The 20,358-nt window shown below is 40.6% G+C and overlaps 1 protein-coding gene across 3 annotated transcripts; it reads right to left on the reverse strand.

Moving 5' to 3' along the window:
• Window positions 1-1,551: 1,551 nt before the first annotated feature.
• Window positions 1,552-8,699, reverse strand: nek3 (NIMA related kinase 3). 3 transcript variants are annotated; one of them, XM_039622301.1, is made up of 13 exons: window positions 8,359-8,699; window positions 7,943-8,036; window positions 7,733-7,830; window positions 7,567-7,650; window positions 5,704-5,771; window positions 5,536-5,622; window positions 3,433-3,487; window positions 3,004-3,204; window positions 2,684-2,798; window positions 2,372-2,539; window positions 2,153-2,284; window positions 1,953-2,070; window positions 1,552-1,760 (listed from the first exon to the last, which is right to left on the reverse strand). In XM_039622301.1, exons 1-13 carry the CDS (start codon window positions 8,488-8,490, stop codon window positions 1,700-1,702), a joined length of 1,413 nt encoding a protein of 470 aa, XP_039478235.1. In that variant the 5' UTR covers window positions 8,491-8,699; the 3' UTR covers window positions 1,552-1,699. The 3 variants fall into 3 exon arrangements, with proteins under 3 accessions (XP_039478235.1, XP_039478236.1, XP_039478237.1); XM_039622302.1 differs by having other exon boundaries at window positions 2,165-2,284; window positions 8,359-8,698; XM_039622303.1 differs by lacking the exon at window positions 8,359-8,699 and adding an exon at window positions 8,219-8,339.
• Window positions 8,700-20,358: the final 11,659 nt, after the last annotated feature.

Genomic DNA, 20,358 nt, shown 5'->3' on the forward strand with positions numbered 1-20,358 from the left:
GAACATGATGAAGTTGCAGCTGTGCTATGATACATCACAACACATGTATCTTTTCCAAACATGGACATCTATGCTATGGAGGTGCTTTTTTTCTAATTCTAAAAAGCAGGGGGGGATGAACTGTGAGCATTGGAGAGGGGATTCATTGTGCCCTTGTGATAAGGGTTGAGCTGCAGCCCTGCGCTTCCTCAGTAAAACACATCGTGGGCAGATATCTGGTAAAAGATTCGCATGGCATGGAGCGCTCATGTCAGCCAGTAGGCGTTCTAAGTCACTGGAAGAACTTTAGCAGCTGGATAATCCAGCTCTGGTGTGACTGTTGGTGAATCATTATGGTTTTGTTGACTCAACGGGCTGTAGTATCCCTATCCTGCTCAGCCCAAACTGTAATGGGCGAGGCTTGGGTTAAGTCTGTCTGTAGCCAAACGTGGCTGTTCTATTGTCTGTTCTTATTCCATACTGTCAGGCTTCTCATTTGGAAAACCAAATACAGTAACATGTTCCACTTGCTCCTTTGTATTTATAACGTCTTTATGCAGCATGGGGACTCACTGATTTATTTCACTGCAACTGCTAATTAGAAGGTTAATCACATCTGAAACAATGATTATAATTTTGTATTTTCTAATTAGTTTTTATTTTTATTTCATTTTTGACTTTTTGTTTTCACTTCAGTTTAGATTCAGTTAGTATCCAGAGTGGGTTTGCTCGTTTCAGTTCGGGTTTTGTTTTGGGTTTTTTTGGTCAGTGTTAAGATAAGTAGTATTATTGCATATGTCAGAGGTAAAGTGAGGAAAATCAGCACGGGAATAAAAAAAAACACTTCATGAAAGCAGTTGACAGACATCTTATAAGAATACAGTCTCAATAAACAAGTCCATCAAAGCCTCATCAGGTGAACTCTGATAACAATTTTTACCAAACAAAGAAAGTCTGAAACTAAAGCTATTTCCTATATATTTTCCCATATTTTATTTTATTTTGGTTAGTCTTCCAAGTTCAAAAAAACAATTTCAGTTTGTCCCCCCCGCAAAAGTCTGGTTTTTAATCTTATTTTGTTAACTAAACACATTTTTTACATCTAATTTTAGTTTTTAGTTTATTTTACCAAACTTTAATTACCCTGATCTGAACCACACGATAGCTTTTCCCATTCTACACAATGGGATCCCAAAGGGATTCCAACTCCACCTAGTGGTACATAAACCAAATCGAGCGCAGGAAGGATGGGCCCTGTAAGCACTCACTAGAAAATGAAAAACAACAAAGCAGCTGAAAATGGCAGATATGTGGTTTGTTTAGTCACAAGCATAAAAGCCATATAACAGCAACAAGATGTTTAGTCTGCTTTTGATATTGCAAAAGAAACAGACTTCAAAAGGTGCAGGCAGGCTCAAATTGGTGTGACTGCATGGAGACATAACCTTTCTGACTCTAATATTTCCTGTTTTCCGAACAAGCCAAACAGAAGCTTCCCAGTGGCCTCAAATTGCAAGGAATGTTTATCACTGCTAACCCGGGGCGAAGACAACTGATTAAACAGAGCACACAAAACTTTCAAACATCTTTATGTGCACAAGATTTTCTGACAGCAAACTGAAAAAAAAAAAAACACAGTAAAAATTTGAGTTTCTTGTTGCAGCATTTAAAAGTTAACCTTGCCTTTTTTTACAGGCTCAGAAGGAAAAAGGTCCTAGTGTTACAAAAATATTTTCTCAGCTTCATCCATCCAGTCACATGGAGATTCTTCTTCAAAGTCCCTGCAGTGAGAGGACAAACAAGTCAACACAACACTTTCCATTTCAGTCTTTTCCTCACCCTGTTCACATTAAAATGAATTAAAACACTGCTGTAACTATTTCCCTTTATGTCCAACTGCTGTATAACATCATCTAATATGCTCTGCATTAATGCTGGGATATTAAACACAACAATACGTCAGGGTTACTTACGTGTCTTCATCATCAGAGCGTGGCTGCAGTCGGTACTCGTCTATAACCAGCTCTTGTTCAGGCCCATCGGTGTCATCACCCTGAGGATGGGAGAGGGGTCCCAACAGAGGGTTTTCACCTGAAAAACACCACAATGATGAACACATTAAAGATTTCAGTTGGGCTATCTACAGCTTATATTGAGATAAGACTCTGCTCACACTTCAGCAGACCTCTGTTTATTATGAAGGTGCTGGAGGCTTTGCTCAGCTGAGCCTTCTCCAGCAGACTCAGAAGCCTCTCAGGAGGATTTCTTTCCCATCTTCTTCTCTGCCTGCTGTCCTCTGGCTCCCCTGCAACAGAATACTTTGGTTTGGCATTTCAGTCTCTACTGCTTATTTTTGCACCTTTCAGGAAATGAAATTCTGCTGCTACCATACCTTCATGAGTAGAACTAGTGGAGGTTTGGCCAGTTGATGTCATACTTTCAGATGAAACCAGACTGGCATTAGCTAACACCTGCAGCACGGTGTCTGATGGCTCAGTAGACCACTGCTTTCGAGGGGCGGGGTCTCTGCTTTCAAAGCAGCTTTTTGGTAACTCCATACCTGATTTAAAGGGTTATTTAGGACATATTTTGGTGATAAACCATTCAAAGGTCAGTCTTGAGAAAAATTTCAATAATGTAACCCTGCCAGCAGTGCAACAGCAGATCATTTTCCTCAAGATAACTTTGTTAGCTTTGACTCCACCTTCAGATGTTGATGTTTTTATTAAACTCTTCTCTCCCAGAAGACGAGCCACATTCTTTCCCTCCTCTCTGTTCCATCGACCTGTATGCCTCGCCCGCTCCTCCCTCTCTGAGGCCTGTAAAAGATTCAAAACACCGCCCTGAATCAAATGCACAACACGAGCTCTGCGGCCATCTGAACAAACAAAAGGTCCACATTGGATAACCACAGCTGGCAAAGTTGCGTAAGAGTTTAAATTCTCATGCCACCATTACGTCAAAACAGCAAGCGACTGTGATGAATGTGCAGCCCTAAAATCAGGTTCAACAGACTGAATTTACCTGGGAGGGCAGGTGTATACGCAAGAGTCTAGAAACCCTGTGAGAGGTCAGGATGGTGTGCAGGGACGGTCTGTCTTTTGGGTTTGTCTTGAACATCTGCTTGACCAAGTACTGCAACTCATAAGGAAGATGACTGGGGAGAGGAGGGTATGCACCCCGGCACACCTTAAGAATCAGGCTTTTCCAGCTGGATGCCTGGAACTGCACACAGGAGTAAAGCGTGAAGACACAACAAACCACATCGCAACAACCAAGCCACAGAAAAAACACAACGGGTGATCCAACCGAGCCGAAGATATAGGGCGTCTGCAGTATCTCAGAGTGCTCTGAGATGACAGCAGAGATATTTAACACAATGATTCACTGACAGTAATTGGAGAAATGCCCACATTCAGAGCCACTGTGCATGAAGTGTGGAGGAGGGAGTACCGGGTGTCGCAGGGTGCAGAGCTCGTACAGGACGCAGCCTAGAGACCACACGTCACTGCAGAACACACAAAGGGAGAAATGATTATTCATTCACACCAGACATTTCATCATGTACTGGCAGAGTCAGAGAGAACTGGTTAACCCATGCATGAGTTACACAATCACTGCTGAGCCCCTTTAGTCAGAGAACTCAAACTAAATCAGAGACTGAAAATAACATGTAAATGTATGCTGTCGGGGGGGAAAAAAGCCTGCAGAGAGACTCTAAGCCGGGGGTTCTCAAAGTTTTAATGACTTAGTCCCACTTTAAGAAGCCAGAATATGACTTAACTTTTAGTTAGTCTTTGCACTGTCTCTCTACAGAGGATGACAGTGTTTTATGTTGCTATTTCTTCATTTTATTCAGTCACTTTTTGTTCTGGTTCACAGTTGTTATTCAAGCATTACTCAAGTGGGTGTTACAGTGCTTGATGCTAGCTGTATATGTCAGTGTTAGGAATGTTCAGTCGGCTATGATGGCAAGAACAGAAGAGTTGGATTTGAAAAGAGATGATCCCTTGGTATCATTCTGCCCCGCTCTATCGTAACACGACATGAAGTGTGGCTGAATGAAATGTGCAGCGGCAGACTGAATGAACTGTGCAGCACTTGGTGATCCAAGTCCTTTAAGATCTCTGGATATTTTTGTAGTGCAGATTTCACACATACTTTTAATAACTACTGTAGGCATTCGAATGAGCTATAATTATCACATACAGCAATTCCACATATTTCTGCATGTACGTACAAATATGTACACACTCTCTGCAGGTGCTCTAGTGTCACCACCAAATTTGGTTCTGTTATGTCACTTTTTAAAAATAAAAACCACACAGTTGGTTAAACAGATGTATTATTTTTATGTACAGTCATGGCCCAAGTTTATTTTTCAGCTTTTATTTAGATTATTTTTACATGTTTCTTTGATATTGTGAATAACAAAAGGGTTCTGTGAGATTCAAAACATTTTTAGTGGCAAACATACAAATTTAGTATGGGCAGTGACAGCACTACCAACAATTTTTGCACACAACTGCACACTATTCTAGCATCTGTTCCTGTTTCGTTTCTCATTGATCTAGTTACTGTTAACCTGTATTCACAAATTTTATTCATGTAGAAAACATGCCCAGAAACTCTTGGTAGCACATTTTATTCAATTCATACACTCACCGGCTATTTTAGTGGGTACACGACGACCTGCTGAAAACAAGAATCAAAATGGGGAAGAAGGGAGATTTAAATGTAAATGTGGCACATTAGCGCCAGACAGGCTAATCTGTATATTTTAAAAACTGCTGATCTGCTGGGGGTTTTCTGACACAACTACCTCTGGGTTTACAGAGAATAGTCAGAAAAAAGAGAAAATATGAGTCAGAATGACTTATTGATGCCAGAGGTCAGAGGAGAATGGCCAGGCTGCTTTGAGCTGATAGGAAGGCAACAGTAAATCAAATAATCACTTACTACAACCAAAGTATGCTGAACAGGATCTCTGAACGTGCAAAATGTTGAACATGAAAATGCTGGGCCACAGCAGGAGAATGAATACACCGAGTGCCACTCTTGTATGCAAAAAACAGGAAACCGAGGCCACAATTCGCACCAAAATTGAACAACAGTAGTAGGAAAACATTGTGCGGTCTCACAAGTCTCAATTTCTGCTGCCACATTTGGATGGCATGATCTGAATCTGGCATGAGCAGCATGAAAGCATGCAAATCTCCTGCAGCACAGGTGTTCAGGTGGCAAATCTGCAGCAACTGTGTGATGCTATCATGTTAATATGGACAAAAACTTTGAGAAATGTTTCCACCCTCCTATTGAATTAAGGGAGTTCTGAGTGTAAAAAGAGGTTCTAACCCAGTCATAGAAAGCTGTACCTAATGAAGTGGTTTGTGAGCGTATATTTACATTTCTGCTTTCCTTTAGCTTTTAACGTTTCTTGTTATAATCACACATTTTCCACACACAGACACTGATCTATTGAGAAGAAAAATAATTTCATCTCTATATTGTTTGATATAAACTGGAGGATCCAGCCAAACGCTCACAGTAGCATACCTCTTATTGTTGTACGGCTTATTGTCCCAGACTTCTGGTGCCACATAATACGGAGTTCCAACATATGCATGAGCGTAAGCCTTCGAGCTGGAACAAATTTACAATCAAATTTAAAATCGACACACTCAAAATTAATTTTAAAAAGCTAAACAGTGTCAGGTTCTTTACCTGTTCAGAATACAGGCCGAGCCAAAGTCTCCAAGCTTGATTGTCCCATTATCTGTCAGGAAAATGTTCTGGGTGAGGAAATGAAAGATAAGTGATGATTTAACATGACACAAGATATAGGTACAGCCAATTATGGCAAAATGAGGTTATAACACATAGGTGGGTTGTAATGTTTCTGATCTGGATCAGCAGTAATAATAATATACACTATACTATATGGTATATAATAATAGATGGGGTTTTTTTGGCCTTTATTTTTGGCAGCACGGTAGTAGGAAGAGCAAAGGGGAACAACATGCAGGAACTCAGGAAATAGCCTAAACCCAGGATATACAGCAACGACATTGGAACGTGATTCGGACTGAAGAAGTGTAGTCGGATGGTAACAAAGACAGGGAAGGTAGTCAGAATTGAGGGAATCACACTACCAGATGGCAACATTGCAGACATAGAGGACAGCTACAAGTACCTGGGGACCCCACAGGCAAATGGGAACCATGAAGAGGCTGCAAGGAAAGCTGCAACCACCAAGTACCCGCAGAGAGTCAGGCAAGTCCTGAGGAGTCAGCTGAACAGTAGGAACAAGATCCGGCTATCAACACCTACGCCCTGCCCGTGAGCAGGTACCCTGCTGGGATAATAAGCTGGCCAAAGGAGGAGATAGAAGCCACTGACATAAAGACGAGGACGCTCCTGACCATGAATGGAGGATTCACCCCAGCACCCTGAGGCTGTATGCTAAGCGGAAGGAAGGAGGCCGGGGACTGCTGAGTGTCAGTACCATGGTCCAGGATGAGACAACGAACATCCACAAATACATCAGGAAGATGGCCCCAACCGACTGCGTGCTCAGTGAATACCTCAGGCAGCAGAAACCCAAGAAAAAGGAGGAAGAAGAAGAACCACCATGGAAGGATAGGCCTCTGCACGGTATGTACCAGAGGCCGATAGAGGAAGTGGCTGACATCCAGAAGTCCTACCAGTGGCTGAACAAAGCTGAACTGAAAGGCAGCACAGAGGCACTAATCATGGCAGCACAGAAACAAGCTCTGAGCACAAGATCCATAGAGGCTGGGGTCTACCACACCAGGCAAGACCCCAGGTTCAGGCTGTGCAAAGATGCCCCTGAGACAATCCAGCACATAACAGCAGGGTGCAAGATGCTACCAGGCAGGGCATACATGGAACGCCATAACCAAGTATCCGGCATAGTATACAGAAACATCTGTGCCGAATATGGCCTGGAAGTCCCGAGGCCAAAATGAGAGACGCCCCCTAGGGTGGACAAGAATAACCGAGTTAAGATCCTGTGGGACTTCCAGATACAGACGGACAAAATGGTGCTGCCTAATCAACTGGACATAGTACCGATAGAGAAGCAGAAGACGGGTGTAGTGATAGACGTAGCGATACCGAATGACAGCAACATCAGGAAGAAGGAACACAAGAAGCTAGAGAAGTAACAAGGGGTCAGAGAAGAGCTCAAGAAGATATGAAGGGTGAAGGTAACAGTGGTCCAAGTGGTAATCGGAGCACTAGGTGCAGTGATTCCTAAGCACAGCCACTGTCTTTGGGGCTGTTGCATATTTTTACAAACTGGGCTAAAATATGCTGATCTTGAATATCTTTTTTTAAGATGTAATTTAGCTGAAATCTGGAATTACAGAACTGAATTTGTTCAGTAAATGCTGCCGAGTGACACGAGTGTTCAGACTGAGAGAACTGAGAGAACAAACATAGGAAATCTGATACTTCTCTCTATGTTGAAGGCAGGTTTGACCTGAATGAACCAGAAGACACATTCATTAATGTACCCTGAACAAAGTAAAATGCATAAGCTAGAATACCTAGAAGTGACTGTACCTTGGATTTCAGATCTCTGTGCAGAACTCGCTGATCATGGATATGCTTTGCACCTGCGCACATTTCAGCGAACCACTTCAAGATCTGAAAAAAGAATTAAAAAACCCCATGAAACACAAGTAGGGAAGGGTAATTGTGATAATGAGTGCAGGAAGTCAGGACGTACATTATCAACACTGAACTGGTTTGACTTCTGTTGCTTAATCCTCTGGAGCAGATCTCCTCCGCTGCAGTACTCCATCACAATACACAGGAGTTCATCAGCTAAACAAACACAATCATACTTTCTATTTTGCAGTCCAAACAATCATAACTGTACGCTCATAAAAGTTTTGTAATGACTTTTAAAGCGAGTGTTGTTCGTGTGTACGATTACCCTCGAATGCCTCCCTGAAAGCCACAATATTAGGATGTTTCATTCTGGACAGCAGGATGGCTTCCCTCCTCGAATTCTCCAGTTTGGACTGATTCTATAAAAATGCAAATGCAAACATGATTGTATTCCATACAGCGCGAAACAAAACAAACAAACAAAGGCAGGCTGACAACAAACTGCTTCCATGTCTCAGTGTAAGCAGCAATCTGGCAGGTTATCAGCAAGGCGCAAAAAACTAAACTAAACTAAACTAAAATAAAATTTTCCATATCCGACCCCAGGCTGCAGCATCACGCCTGGAATTCCAACAAGTCTTATTTTACTTGAATGTTTTATAGTTTCCGGGGAAGATTTGAATCAGACTGATCCGTTTGCTCCAAACAGGTGAAGACATTCCCTCCTTTCCTTGCACATACCTTTGGCAGCTGAATCTCCTTCAGCACATATTTTTCCTGACTGCTTTTACATCGCACTAACACGGCCCGGCCAAAGGAGCCTTCACCGATCACTTTAACAAGTGAGTATTTCTCCATCGAGCTTCTCCACATAAAAGACAAAGAGGGAAAGAGAGAGAGCACACTGGGGGGAAAAAAACTAGCCACAGCGGGATGAGCCGATGGAGCGGACCCTTCACATTACTGCTTTTTTAAGCAGTGTGTGTTCGCACAGGGAATTTTTACAATACATACAGAAGAATAACGTCCCAAAATAACCTCCACCTAGACTAGTGCGGTTTATCTGGCCACTACTTCCTTATTATTATATGACGTAGGGCGAAGCGCCACTGTGCTACCCAGCGTGACCGCTAGATGGCAGAACACAACCTCTAAAACAGACTAATAGTTTCATATGTCGTGCAGTGATATTGTAAAAGTATTGTAACAAATATAGCAGTATTTTATTTTTTAAATTTTACGTTATGCATTTGCTTTACTTTGTATTATATGATATTATGATTCTATATTATAAGATATGGAAAAAAAATGTTTTTAACTAATAAAAAGTGATGTTTATAGCTGAGCAGCCATGTAATAATAACTCTTTGAATACCAACACTTGTTTCCTCGACATCATATACACTTCCAGGGAAATATAAATTTATTAATTAATCAAATAAAGTGCTGGGACCCAGTTAGGTACTGATAGTGAGCCAGTCAGCTTTACTTGTGAATCACAAGCATATTAAGCTGAAGTAAAACACGTGTGTGCGTGCAGGGTAATGACATGGAAGAAGAGGTCCACAATGATATAATGGAAATGAAAGGGACTGTCACTATTCATCATAATGAAACGACTGTTTTGATACAATAGTTCTGGGTCTAAGCTCCTTTCTGATCAGGTAACAGAAGTTTTTAAGTTTAACCCCTCAAGCAAGCAAGTCCACCATAAATGATCCTGTTTTGCATTTCTTAGCAAATGCAATACAAAATATTTGGCAACCAACCGACAAAAATGACTACAAAAAACACACGTCAAATGTTAATAATCTGACTTTGCCCCCCCCCCCCCCCCAAAAAAGCCTATTTGAAGGTAAGTAGGTATTTGGGATTTGGGAGGACAGGGGCCTGTTTACTACTATGTTACATCATCCCTCCTTTTGACAACATGCAGTAAGACTCTGAGCTGCAGTGGCCAGTTGTGTTCTAGTTTTGAAAGTGAAATATCTTCCTATTCTTCCTTGGGAGACTATTTCAGTTTCTCAACAGTTCTAGGGCATGTTTGTGTCATATCTTTTTGTTTCATTATGCATCAAATGATCACAGTGGGTGACGGGTCTGCACTGCAGGCAGGCCAGCTGAGACTTGAAGTCTTTCACCACACAGACATGCTGCTGTTATATGTGGAGAATGTAATTTGGCATTGCCTTGCTGAAATAAGCAAACCTGTTGCTGAAAAAGGTGGAATCATTTGGCAATAACGATTTATCAGTATGTCAGTGCATCCCAGTACCAGGTGGTAGCAAGCTGAATGGGAACCCTCCACTTTTGCATGTCTTTGAGCTGTAGGAGAAAGCCAGAATATCTGGAGAGAACCCACACAGACGAGAGGAAAACAAGCAAAGTCCACACAGAAAGGCTCCTGCAAGATGGATTCAAACCCAGGACCTTCTTTGCTGTGAGGCAGTAATTCAAATACAATTAATATTGACAGTAGATATTGGATAGTTTCCATTGCGCAGCTGTCATTCTTCAGTGTAGTGCTGCCTCGGGATATGAAGCTGTGAAGATTTTTATTGTTATTTATTTATTTATTTGAGCTTTTTTGGCATTCGCCTGCAGAGATGGGTTTTTTTTTAGATTCTCTTAATCCTTTAATGATATTATGTGCCACAGATAAGGAATTATTTGCCATTTTTCCATTTCTACTTGATAATATTACTGTCATATTGTTGCATTGTTCCTTATGCTGAATTCACAGGCTGATGAAGCCCCCCCCTCCCAGCTTTACTTCTAAAAGACTCAGCGTCTGCGAGATTTTTACACCCAGCCATGTTTCTAATTAACCTTGTTAGTTGTGAGATATTCCACCAGATGTCAGATTCTTTACAGAAACAATGCAATCCATCATTTTCACTTGTTTACATTCACATACATAAGCTATAATACTCTAAATATAAGATCCTGCCAGTGCAGCGTTTTGAAATCAGTCTACAGAGCATCACACCAACTTAAGCATCTTTGTGAGAGTCTGCTAATTAACTTCCATATCAGATGGCAATGAATGAACTGGTGTGTAAATGTGTAAATTGTGCAAAGAAAATAAGTGTCATTTGTAGCTCAGGAGTTGAAAGTTGAGCACACACCTCTGCTGTGCTTTAATGATCAGCAGAATCCCCCAAACAGCATCTTCTTATAAACCAAATGCCTCAGAGTCAGGTGGCTGCGTTTACCATAGAACCACAAATTATTTGTTTCATTACCTTCTGATATGTTTCCCCCTCTTTGGTATTGCTCTGGTTGCACCTATTAGCAAATAGCTGATCCTCCTCAGGAGGAAAATAAAGACAATTACGAATTGTGGTCCGACAGTTTGTTTACAGCTTCTGGATTATGCTGCACAAGCTGTTTGGGGAAATGTGATGGACATTTTTCCTTATTTTGGCACATATAATGATGTCTCATTTAGTCTGGAAAGAAGCCCTGACAAACTCTCAGTAGAGCCTATACTGATAAATGGTTGGGGGACTATATGCAGCATGGAAGAGCTATTTCTTTATGACAAGCTGTTAACTTTGCATTACATAATTTAAAGGTAAATTAGAAAACGGATGAAGTTCAGCCTCTTGCTGGCGATTTCATCTAATTCCACAGAATAGTGTTTCTCAAATAAAACTAAAAACATGCTTTAAATACAAAGTTTGTTGGCCACCAGAGGACCAAACTGTAAAAGTTTATGTTTTTCTGTGACAGAGCTATTTTACATCACATTAAACGTTTGATTTGTGAGGTAATTGCAGATTCTATATGAATGGCCTTGCTGTAGGCGTTTGTGGTATCAGACGGTATCAGATGCTGTGACTCATCTAATTTGTGCTGCTTCATAATTGATGTACGGCTGGCATGAAGCAGCTGTGGGGCAATAAAAATTAAAAATTAGCTTACAGGTTTCTCAATTCAGGATTTGGTCCCTGTATGATATGTGGACAGAATCAGGGAGGACATCAAAGTGCAATACAGTCTACAGTGCAATACAGTCTACAGTGCAATACATTTACATTTCATGTTCTTGAAAGAGAATACAAAAACACAGGCCAAGGAACGAAAATGACAAAGAAAACCTGCACGGATGACCTTCTTTCACTGTAATATATTTTAAGAGAAATTATGTCATAAAAATTTTAAGCTTCATTTAATTTTTTATGTTTGACATTATAAGTGAAATACACCTTTTGTAACAAAAAAAAAAACCTTGATGTCTTGCCAATTTAATTTCTACGAGAAGCTTATAGTATATTGAAAGCCATCAAATGTTCGGTCGTGGGAACAATTGGAAATCCATTGTCAGTGAAGGTGAATGTTTAAGTCCATCAGGGAACCATAAACCTGCATAAGATGTAATATGTAGTGTTTAAATTTAAAAAAAAAAAAAAAAAAAAAAGCAGGGCATGAAATACTGCTGCAATATATTGTAACAACAGCGCATTGCCCAGGTGGCATGTGTATGAGAAAGTTAGGACAGTAATAATAAATCTTCAAAATGAATGCTCTGAGCAGTTTTGTTTAATAAAAACAGCAAATTATAAGGAGCAAGCTTTTTTTTTTTTTAAATATTCATTGATATAAGCCACTTCATGTAGGAAATATTAAAGATGATGAGTACAATATCTTCAAACCATTGTTCCATTACCCACAGCTGTAAGCTGCTCAGCTGTTCAAACAGAATTGGATTGAATGAATTCAATCCAATGATCAGCCATCAAAGAAGCAAAACTATGTTTCAATGCACCGTGTGGGTGATGAAGGGCAGATCTAAAGTTCACCTGAATTATAAAGTCCATTTGAGAGACATAAAGCAACACTTTATTACCGTCCTTCCCCTTAGACCACAGTGCTGTCCTTCAGATAATTATCTGGGATATTTTTCACCTTGCCCCTCTTTCTTGTTACACTTTCCTCAAAGATAATTATCCTTCACATATTTTTGGATTTGAATCTTACTGAGTAAAAAGGACAGGCTAAACAGTCTAAAGAGAATATATTCCTTCACTTACTAAAAAATTAAAGAATAGATCCATTATAAGAAACTATTAAAAATACCGATTTCCTAGGTGGCTAATACCAATGCAACATTTTCAGTAGTAACTGCTTGCAGTCCAGCTATTTTTAACTGCTTGTGTAATTTAGTGTAGTTGCTTGCAGTATAGATGTTGCTGCCATCCAAAGAATCAAAAGAGACATCTGTGGGTGTTTTGTGAAACACTGTGTATCATATTTAAAGGTGAATGGCTAGGAGATTTAAAGAAGCAGTATCTCTTTGGGCGCTGGAGGAAAAAGATACGCCTGTGAGGCAGGAAAGGGAAAAATATCTACAAAATAGTATAAATGACAAAACTAAAGCTACGTAATCTAAAAATTGTAATTCATTACAGAGGTTAGTATATGTAGTGTTGTACTTTGCTTAATGCGCCCTCTAATGTTCACATCATCCTGGGTGACATTAGTGGTTGAGAGCTTCTGTGGCAGTTCAAAGAAACTTAACAGCACATTTAAGACATACAGGAAGTGGGGAAAGACATAACAATATCATTATCAGACAACTAAATCACCTAAACAGCCTCAGTGGAATGCCTAGACCTATGTGATCTCCTCAAGAATGAAAGACAAATGCATTTTTTTCCCCCAGAGATAATGAACCAAATATAGCACGGGCCACTTCTGCAAAATGAAAGAAAGTTCATAAAATGTGTATAGTAGTTCGTAATCAGAGCAGACAACAAAACAACATCCAAAAAAGGGAACACGTTTCTGAGTGTGTAAAGAGATAGACACCAAGATATCAAAGACATCGAGATGACTGATTTTCCAGGTTAGCTGGAGAACGAAACGAGGGCTGAATTTTGTCATGCAAAAGCAGTAAGAATTGACACACCTACAAATAAAACTCTGAAATATTGTGAGAAATATATCATAGACGTCATGGGATTTTGTGCTGCTGGTACACCATGTGCAGTCATGTGATGTTTTGCAGAGGCACTATTCTAGTGCTCATAGACTTGTGCAGTATTTTGGAACATTTACCACACAACCACCAAAATGCCAGAGGAAGTTACCTCATAAACTCAGAGTACCAGCATCAGGGAGCAGTTCCCGGAGGAAAATTGTGCTGCTAACAATAGCTGTTTTCTTTTCCATTCCTCTGGTCTGGTGTTTTTCACTGGGAAAGTGTATTATTTTTCACTTGATCTGGAGACAAATATCCAGCTCTAAAGCTTGTTGATTTTTGACTCTCGCTCTCTCTACTAAGTGGAATCAGGTGTGTGAGAAGTGCCAACCAGCTGCAAATCATCCGTAATCTTTCCAGCCTTACGTACGGGTCTCTGACTTCACTACTTTACCAGACTGTAGACAATCCATCTTCACCAGCCTGAGTCCAGCCACTGATGCCCTCTCATTGTACTTTCCTTGTACGTATTTCCCTCTTCTGACTGCTCCTCTCTTCTCTTTCTCTGGCTGGGCTTGACACCGCTGGGCTCCATTTCCCCTCCCTTGTCCTGCACTGGTAAATCCATAAGCTGCCAACTTCAACCTTTCTTCCTGGCCCCTGGACTCAGTATTAACTTAACATGTGAATAGCTTGCGCTTTATTGCTACACCCTACTTCTTCCTGTATTCTTCATTTTGGTTCTCTGTCCAGCCCTAACAATATCCAAGACCACTGCATGCTCACTACTTTCAGATCTTATTTTTGAACTCAGATGTTCTGACTTGTCTATATGGAGTTTCACACCTGAGTAAATCAGCTGCAACAACTTTTCAGGGACGGCTGAAATGCTTCATATATGTATCATATAAAATAGGTTCGCTGTGATTCGAAATAGAATTAAAATGGCAGTAGATTTGGAATCCTGTACTCGTGAGCTTTTGGAGACAGATAAAAGAATCAGCATGTTTCTCCTGGGAGGCCTTCTGTGCTGCAGAGGGTTGATAGCAGAGTTGATTACGCCAAACAATACCTCGGTGTTGTGACAATTTAGATAGGAGCTCAGAGAACGCTCCTCATACATCTTCTCTGCATATATCTCGTATTACAGTATAGGTTCTCTATATGGCCCTGAAAATATTTGCACTTTTTTGGATGCTGTGTTTGTAAGGAGTTGTGTTTTTTGAGTAACAAGAAGACATTAAAGATGGATTTTTCTTTTTTGCTTTTCTAGTGAAACAGAACTCTGTTCAGCCTGTAATGAAAACTGTGCCATTTCTGCAAGCTTTGGGAAGCTCTCTGTGTTTTTTTTCTTTTTCCTTTGAGACAGTGCCTAGAGATATGGTTTCAGATCTCTGGAAAATTTGTGATGCAGTAACTTTTGGTATTTAGGAACTATCTATAAAGTTCTTGTAGCCAGGTTTCACCCAGGTTTGGAAATAGGCTACTGCTAGTTTTCTAGTTTGAGTTTTGACTGAAGTGTCTTAAAAGGCGATGGCAAGTGCACACAAGGAAGACATCTGTCTGAGGATACCAATGCTTTTTCACTAATGCTCTTTTACTCCCATCCCTCAGAGCCGGTCTCCTCTTACTAGGAAATAATTTGGAAGAACTTGTGAAATGAAGTTATGAAGAGGAGAAGTGAGGCAATGTGGAGGCCATCTGAGATTTGGGTGTTTTTCTCATCATGAGAAATTGGAATGTTATTGATGAAGTGCTGCAGACATACAGCCCACAGGTTTATTTTATTACTGATGTCTGGAAAAAAATAGACAGATTTGGTATGTCTATTTATAAGAAAATGACTGGACATTTCAGTGTGGTATGAGGACCCTCATTACAGAATCTGTATATTGTTTCTTTAAAAGGTGTGACATTTTAAATCACATATTTACTGATGAATGTCTGATATTTGATCTCATTTGCAATCCAATGTAAACCAGTGACTGAAAGATCCAAGTAGGTGTGAGGTGCAACATGGTGAAATCTACAGAGAGCTAGAGCGCAACAGCAAAGCTGTCTTTTGCCCTGTGTGATATTAATGCTCATACTAAAGCTTCACTCATAACCTTACCTGCGGCCAATTTAGAATCACCAATTAGCCTAACCCTCCTAACTGCATGTCTTTGGACTGTGGAAGGGAGCTGGAGTACCCAGACAGAACATGCAGACTTCACACACACAGAAAGGCCCCAGCCAGATGGTGGATTTGAACCCAGGACCTTCTTGCTGTGACGCGACTGTGCTAACTACCACCCCACTGTGCTGCCCTAAATAGTAAAACTGATAGATAAAAACTGTATCACCACTATTCTGCATATAGATCATCCTTATCTGTCTGATACTTTATAACCACATTTTAATTAACTCTATGCACACCCATGTTAGGCCCATTTAGGTGATTTAAGTATTCTGGCTCATTAGAGGTCTTAAAAAGACAAGATATCTCTCTCAGAGAGTAAAACTTTGCACACGGAATCAATTTGGGATGTTACAACAGGAAAGGCAACAGAAAAATATTGTTTGCACTGGCTCACGATCATCTATCACCCCCAAGTCTAAATCTCATACTTCTGCAACTACATCTTCTTTTTGTTTTCAGTACCGCTGGCCTTACAAAGTGTGTAATATGTATTCTCTAAGACATACCAATTTGTCATAACATGACCTTGCAGCTGTAGCACAGAGGACTGTGGGTCAGACTGACCAAAAACTGTACTCACTCACTTACATACTGCAAAATGCTACCAAATGCAATACAAGTTTAAGTTTTATTTGTCACACACAGTATAGTCAGGTATGTACCTAACTGACTGTGCATGAGGAAAAGAAGGAAACAACCAACATAAATCTGCCAACATAAACAATAAACCAAAATGAACAACAGTGCAACCATAAGAGACGTCAAAGACTGAATGTTGGCGTAGCGGGGGAGGAGCTTGAGTCTCTGTCTCATTTAACAGTCTGATGGTCTGAGCTAGATGCTCCTCTTGTTCCCTCTGTCTTGGTCACCAGTAGACCATAGCGTCTCCCTGATAGCAACAGAGAATACAATCTGTCGTTGGGAGTTGGGGTTCCCAGCAATCATCTTCGCTCTTGTTCTACATTGTTTATTCAAGATTCCTTTCAGACTTGAGGGGAGTGGCCTTGATGGTCTTATCAGCTGAGTAACCCACCTTCCCGAGGGCCAAGCGGTCCTGTTGGGTAAAGCTTCCCATCCAGGTGATGATATTCCAGGTACCACAAGTTCTTGAGTAGGAGAAGTACAGGCCAAGGTAACTCAGTTTAGTGAGTGACCCCAAAAGGACTATTGTGTTAATGCAGGGATGAAGGACCCAAAGCTGCCAAACGGGAAAGCTTTGGTTACACAGCGTCAATCTTAAGTGATGTCGTCAAGTTATGATGTGCTGCGCAGCTGGATCACCTGTCAAACCGAATGGTACATCCACAGAACCCCTTCTCCAAAAAGCCAATAAAGTCCAAGAGGGATTTATTCATTTAGAAGGTAAACCATGTTGGAAAACACACATGGGTGTGTGTGTGTGTGTGTGTGTGTGGTCTCTGGAAGGTAAACAGAGGTACTAATAATATAGAGCAGACATTTTTCCTTGATCAAATATACTCTCTCCGTATGGGCTTTACCTTTTTACTAAGTTCAAACAAACTGCTAATTTTGAAACCCCGCTAACCAGAGCCTCCATATATCCCTGAGGGTGAACCAGCGAACCCTGAGCTGTAATCCCTCTATCCCTGTCTGTGAGCTTTGAGTAACAGCCTCTGATCCTCTTTGCTGATGTGGTTTGTCTGGTCTATGTTATCATGAATTCCCTTTACTTCCCTGCCCATATTAACACGGTAATTGTAAGATCTCTAAAAGAAGACATACACAGCTAATTGGCACTTCCTTTAAGTAGAGCAGGGACTTGTGAATCACAGTAGGAAACAAAGAACGGAAAAATGTGGGTGGGATTTTATTTGAAATTAATAAGATGGAGTAACTTCAAAGTTAGTTTACATTCTAGTTAATGTGATCCACCTGTGTAGCTGCGTTTGATGTTGTGTGGGATGCGCATTAGTACTGAAGTTGGTTGTGTAGTTTTTATTTATGCTGCCGCCTGTACATTTAAATATTCCACTACAAAATAACTGCTCTGGGGGGAAAGTGAGGGTGACACTCTGCTATCTTTCTATACAGGCTCTCCAGCTATCCTGCAGCAATATCCATTATGCAATATCTTTATGGAGATTGGTGTTATAGAAGCACAAAACCTTTTTTAAACAGGGTTGTTCTTAAGGGCAGCAATTATCTTGCCCGAAAGTGTCGGTGGAAAAAAACTAATAATTACAAGAATTAATTGATGTTGATGTATCTATCTGGCAGTTTAAGTTCAACTCTCTCAAGGTTATTTAGGACTCTCTTTCTTAAATAATTACCATGGCACCGGGAGCTCAACACATTAGAAAAACATCTTTGCCGCTGTGACAATACAGAAATGTGCTCTTCTTAAGTTGCAGTGTGTTAAGCTCTCAGGGGCGTTGTAATCCTCCTAAAATGCTGCAGTTTTAACTGCCTCTAATTTAAGCAACATTCACTATGTTGTCTTTGTTGATTTCTCCTAATGTTGTTTTTCATCTCTTGATGGTTTCCTTAAAGGTAAAAGGAAAAGTAATTGGGAAATAGACAATTTGCTTTAGGGTTCTTTTGGATCCAGTCCACGTAGTCTTTCTTTGTTTATGTTTATATTAAATTTACTTAGGCTGACCTTTAAAATATTAAAAATAAATACCCCTTTTTTGCCTTCAACACTGCCTTGGTACAGATTTGAAAAGGTGCTGGAAACATTTCTCAGGTCCATATTGACATGATGGCATCACATATCTATTGCAGATTTGTTGACTGCACGACCATAATGTGAATCTCCTGTTTCCCCACACCCCAAAGATGCTTTATTTGATTGCGATCTAGTGAACTCATGTTCACGAAACCAGATTCAGGTTGTTTGAGCTTTTTTGACATGCCTTCTTCTTGTTGGAAGAAGCTATCAGAAGATGGGCACACTGTGGTCACAAAGGGATTGATGTGGTCAACAAAACAGCTCAGGTAGACAGTGGATTTAAAGGATGCTCAGTTCGTCTTGAGGAGCTGACACAAAATCTCCTAAATCGTTACATCACCACGGCCTGTCTGAACCAGTGAAGCAAGTCAGGATGGATCCATGCTTCTATGGTTAAGCCAGTCCAAACTTCCAAATGTCCCAGAAGAAACGATGACTCAGCAGACTAAGCAATGATTTTCCTATATTCTGTTGTCCGATTTTGTTGAGCCAGTGCAAACTAGAGCCACAGTTATCTGTTCTTAGCTGACAGGAGTGGCAGCTGGTGTGGTCTTCTGTTGCTGTAGCGCATCAGATTCAATGATGCCACATTCAAAATCACCTAAATAGCCTTTTTTCTGATGCTCAGTTGAACTTTGAGATGTTGTCTCATCCATATCTAAAAGCACTGAGTTTTTGCCATGTGATTAGCCCATTAGATTTTTGCAATAGCAAACAATTGATTCGGTTAACCTAATAAAGTCAGCTGGTGAGTGTATACTACTACATTTGTGGTGACATGATCCTGCTTGTAATCATTGTATTGTATTTTGAGTACATGGCTACTTTGTTCATCATTTGTACTTGGTCTTTAAAGCTTTGGCTAACTTGTATTTGTTTGTTGACTCCATTGGGGTTTTAAATCATCACCCTCACTTACAAAAAACACAAACTTCTTTGTCTTCTGCTATCTAATCTTATTTTTAGCTCTATTCCAGCACAAATGAGGTGTCTATAAATCTGTTTGTGATTCTTAGAGCACAAAAAATATGTACAGCTCAAGGTGAACATCAGCACCAGTCAGTCTAAATTCACGTCAGTTACGTCAGTTGTAATATGTCTTCATTCAGGAGCTGATGCGAGCAACTGAATTTCTCAGCCGCCACTCATTTATCATGTTTTAAGACAATCAGCCTCTTACTTGTTACAAGACCTCAGATTGAATGGTACACCCTGTCAGTCTGAGATTCGGGTGCAGATATAAAAGAAGGAATGCTCCAACGTGACCCCAATGTGTCTGCGTCTGCTGATGAGGCATCTGGTTGACTCTCTGTAACAATCACTGCTGATATCAATCAGCACAGGAGATCAGAGAGAGGGAGAGAGCAGAATGCAGAGGAGCCATACTAATATATTAAACAGAGCAAGTACTGAGAGGGATATTTCTCCAGTGAGGATGGAGGGGAGGGGGCGTTGCCATTATCTGGGTGATGTTGAGAATTGTGAGAAAATGGGCATGCTAATGAGGGCCAAAACACATCGAGAACAGCTGCATTGTAAATGAGCTGACTTTGTGCACTTGAGCTCGGATGTGGTGTTTGTTAATCAAAGAAAGAAAAACAGAGAACAAATGGCTAAAAATAGTAACTGAAAAGCTGTGTGCAGCTCACACCTCTAATGACACGCATACAGCGGCGGTAATTGCTAAGAAAAGGTTGCCATTATTGTTATTCACACTGTGAAGGGTGAGGAGCTACGAGATAACCCCTGACATTAAACTGATGGTCCGACGGACGCAGAGCGCCTCAATTTCCCGGGGTATGATTGCAGCTCAGGCTTTGTCTGGAAGACTCTGAAGCTTTGAAGCTGAGAAGCCTGATCAAAAGGCAAATACTCTGACTAGAGGTTAGTAAATTTACTTATCAATAAGGTGGAAAAATTAAATTCACAGCACTGCCCATC

This window comes from Oreochromis aureus, linkage group 14 (assembly GCF_013358895.1).
Source record: "Oreochromis aureus strain Israel breed Guangdong linkage group 14, ZZ_aureus, whole genome shotgun sequence".
Classification (NCBI taxonomy): domain Eukaryota; kingdom Metazoa; phylum Chordata; class Actinopteri; order Cichliformes; family Cichlidae; genus Oreochromis; species Oreochromis aureus.